This window comes from Cavia porcellus, unplaced genomic scaffold, assembly GCF_034190915.1.
Source record: "Cavia porcellus strain 051 isolate PalLab524CR breed Dunkin Hartley unplaced genomic scaffold, mCavPor4.1 scaffold_17, whole genome shotgun sequence".
Lineage (NCBI taxonomy): Eukaryota > Metazoa > Chordata > Mammalia > Rodentia > Caviidae > Cavia > Cavia porcellus.
In genome coordinates this window covers 50,687,634-50,690,835 of record NW_026947500.1, presented here as the reverse complement: position 1 = coordinate 50,690,835, position 3,202 = coordinate 50,687,634, and the positions used below count along the sequence as shown (strand labels likewise).

Here is a 3,202-nt window from a genome sequence, read left to right as displayed (position 1 = left end):
ATTATTTTTATCTTCTTCTTTTTTATCAGGACTGGGGATCGAACTCAGGACTGCTTGCTTGCAAGGCAGGCGCTTATGCCGCTGAGCTAAATCTCCAGCCCAATTATTGTATTTCTTTGGTTCATTTATTTCCTGTTTTATTCACATCATGCATATCAAAGAGCTCTTCTTTGATACACAGATTGCCTGTGAATGTGCCACTTTTCTCAGAGTTCATGTCCTTGGAGGAGAGGTGTATGCAGCAAGCACCCTGAAGAATGTTTTATAAGAAAACATGTCAAGACAGGAAACTGAGGGACGTCTTTGGCCCCAGCAGGGGGCCTAGGACAACAAACAAAGGTTTGCCCTCCCAGACCTGGGGAAGAGTTCCTTATATTTTGGAATAGAAGCCAGGTGTCTTTCAACAGACTGGATTCCTGGTGGGTCACCAGCACAATTGTACGAGTAGAGTTTCCTAATTTTGCACTTTCTCTTCTGGTCCGTAGACTTGTGCCATTTGGTTTTGGTTGGTATTGTCTAGGTTATGATTGGCTCCCCATCCCACTGTCTGTGGGTCTTGAACCTCCTGGAAACACTGGGATGGGCAGTGAGCTCCACTCTGTCTGTCTCCCAGGGCTTTTCTGGCTGTGAGGTTGGGAGCCAAGCTGTAACAAGTAGTCTCAGCCTTTGTGTTCACCCAGTGAGTGGGTGCATGTTCGCTACTCCTATCAAATTCCATTTTGTTTGCTTTCCAAATCTGTGTGAGCCCGCACTTCACTTCTCCTTGGTTTCTGGAGATGAGGGGTGGAGAGCATCAATTCTGGATAAATGGTGGAACCTGACTCTGGAGCTTGTTTTCCTAACATGTGCTCTATCTTTCAGGGGCTACAGCTGGGGACTATGTTTACCAGTGGTTTTTATCAATTATGTTTACAGATGATAAACATAATATGCCCTACATCTTCCTTCCTCCTGGGTTAATCTCCTAATTTCTTAGGAAACTGTTGGGAAATGAGGGGTGCTTGCCCCTGATGTCCTAATATCTATGCAGATTTACTCCACCAACCTTTCTTTTCTTCTCTGCTTTTCTGAATATATTATCCAAAGAAATCATCTTTCAATTTTTATTTTACAGTAGCAAATAGATGAACTATAAAGAAATATGAAGAATAATAATTCCCTTCAAGAGAAGAAAAAGATCCCCCTGTGATTCTTTATTTGATGGGAATAAGAGGAAGACATTGATCATGCACTTCCTTTAGATCCATTTAGCTTTTCTTTTGTGATGGTAGTTCAAAAAGGCTCATGAAGATGTACAAAAGCAGCATCAAAGCCATAATTTCAGATGCCTTTAACAGCACATGAAGCAGAGGTTAATTTGGATATTCATTTGAGATCTTTCTCTGTACCTTTATAATGGGATTGTTACAGTTAAGCAACGCTGTGTTTCTCACAAGCATTTGCCACATCTTTTGAGGTTGAGAATTAAGAGATCACTGTTGGTTTGCTTGTTGGATAAACTATGATGTTTCAGAAATCAAGGTTCAAATTACAAGCATTTCTTTCCTACCTTTTTTAGAGCTTGTGTTACGTCTTGATTTCTCAGGCTGTAGATCAAGGGGTTTAACATGGGAATAATTATGCCATAAAATACAGATGCTACCTTTTCCTGTTCTTGAGACTCAGGAGTACGATGGTGTAGGTACATGTAAGATAGAGTCCCATAGAAGATGGTGACGGCTGTCAGGTGAGAGGTGCACGTGGAGAAGGCTTTTCTCCTTCCTGCGGCCGAAGACATCCTGAGGATGGCGGCCAGGATCCATATGTAGGAAAAAATGACGACCAATACAGTGCTCATCAAGTTAAATCCCACAAAGGCTGTCAGGACCATGACACTGAAGTCAATACTGGAGCATGACAGAGCAAGAAGTGGAGGTACATCACAGAAAAAGTGATTAATTACATTAGATTTGCAGAAGTCCAAGGAAAAAGTCAGACTCGTGTTTACAGAAGCATTTAGGAAGCCCATGAAGTACGAACCAAGCAGCAGCTGAATGCAGACTCTCTGGGACATGATCACCGGGTAGCGCAGGGGTTTGCAGATGGCCACGTAGCGGTCCACGGCCATGGACGCCAGGATGAAGCAGTCACTGGTTGCAAAAGTCCCATAGACTAAGAGTTGCACCCTGCATCCCATGAAGGAGATGGACTGTTTTGTCCCTACGAAGTTCTGCAGCATCTTGGGCGTGATGGCAGAGGAGTAACAGAGGTCCACGAAAGCCAGGTTTTGGAGAAAAAAATACATAGGTGTGTGAAGGGCAGGGTCAGCCTTGATGAGCAGGATCATCCCAGCGTTGCCCACCAGGGTGGCCACGTAGATGATGAGAAAGGCTGTGAAGAGGACGTGCCAGGACCTGTGCTGACCAGCAAATCCCAGGAGGATGAATTCAGTCACTTCACTGCCGTTATTTTGTTCCATGGTCAGCAAGGATTAAACATTCGATGAGAAGCCACAAAGAAAGAAGAGTGGGGAAAGCTATCAGTGGTGCTGAGACTATGAAGTAAGTTGAGCTCCGCTCACACCTGGTGGACGAGAGCAGCAGAACACAGACCCACGGAAAACCATGCGCCAGGCTCTGGTGCTGTGTGTCTTTATGCAGTGTCGGGCTCCTACGTTACCTTTTACAGAGTCAATTCCAAATGGAATGGAGATTTCGATTTTAAGTGTTTGAATATGAAATCTGACAGAATATCTATGGCTTCAACTGAAGATAAAATTTAAGAAAACAGAAAAGCACAAATCATAAAACACTGATAATTCAACTATATTGAAATAAAAATATGAATCATCGAAAAGAGACGAGATTGGGAGTTTGGCCAGGTTGTTTGTAACACATTTAAATACCAAAGAATTAGTATGCAGTGTATATAAATGGTTTTTAAAAGGTCAACTCAAAGGAAACATTCGGAAGAGATGTAAACCAGACAGTTACAGAAGAGAAAACTTTAATGATCAATAGAAACATGAAAAGATCCACAACTCACTAATAATTAGGTAAATGTATATGAATACTTCATTGAAATATAATTTTATGCTTCTCAATTTAATTTTTTAAATTTTAAAGGGAAAAATGTAAATAACAAGAGTTTCAAAACAGGCTAGTAGGAGAGTTATACAATTAGTTTCTCTCAGTTCACTGAAAAGAGAGGTCTGTACCAATAT

General features: G+C 41.8%; 1 protein-coding gene across 1 annotated transcript; it reads right to left on the bottom strand.

Moving 5' to 3' along the window:
• Positions 1 to 1,528: 1,528 nt before the first annotated feature.
• On the bottom strand, positions 1,529 to 2,458 carry LOC100723514 (olfactory receptor 5AK2-like). Its single transcript, XM_003464226.2, has one exon. The coding sequence runs from the start codon at positions 2,456 to 2,458 to the stop codon at positions 1,529 to 1,531; it is 930 nt and encodes a 309-aa protein (XP_003464274.2).
• Positions 2,459 to 3,202: the final 744 nt, after the last annotated feature.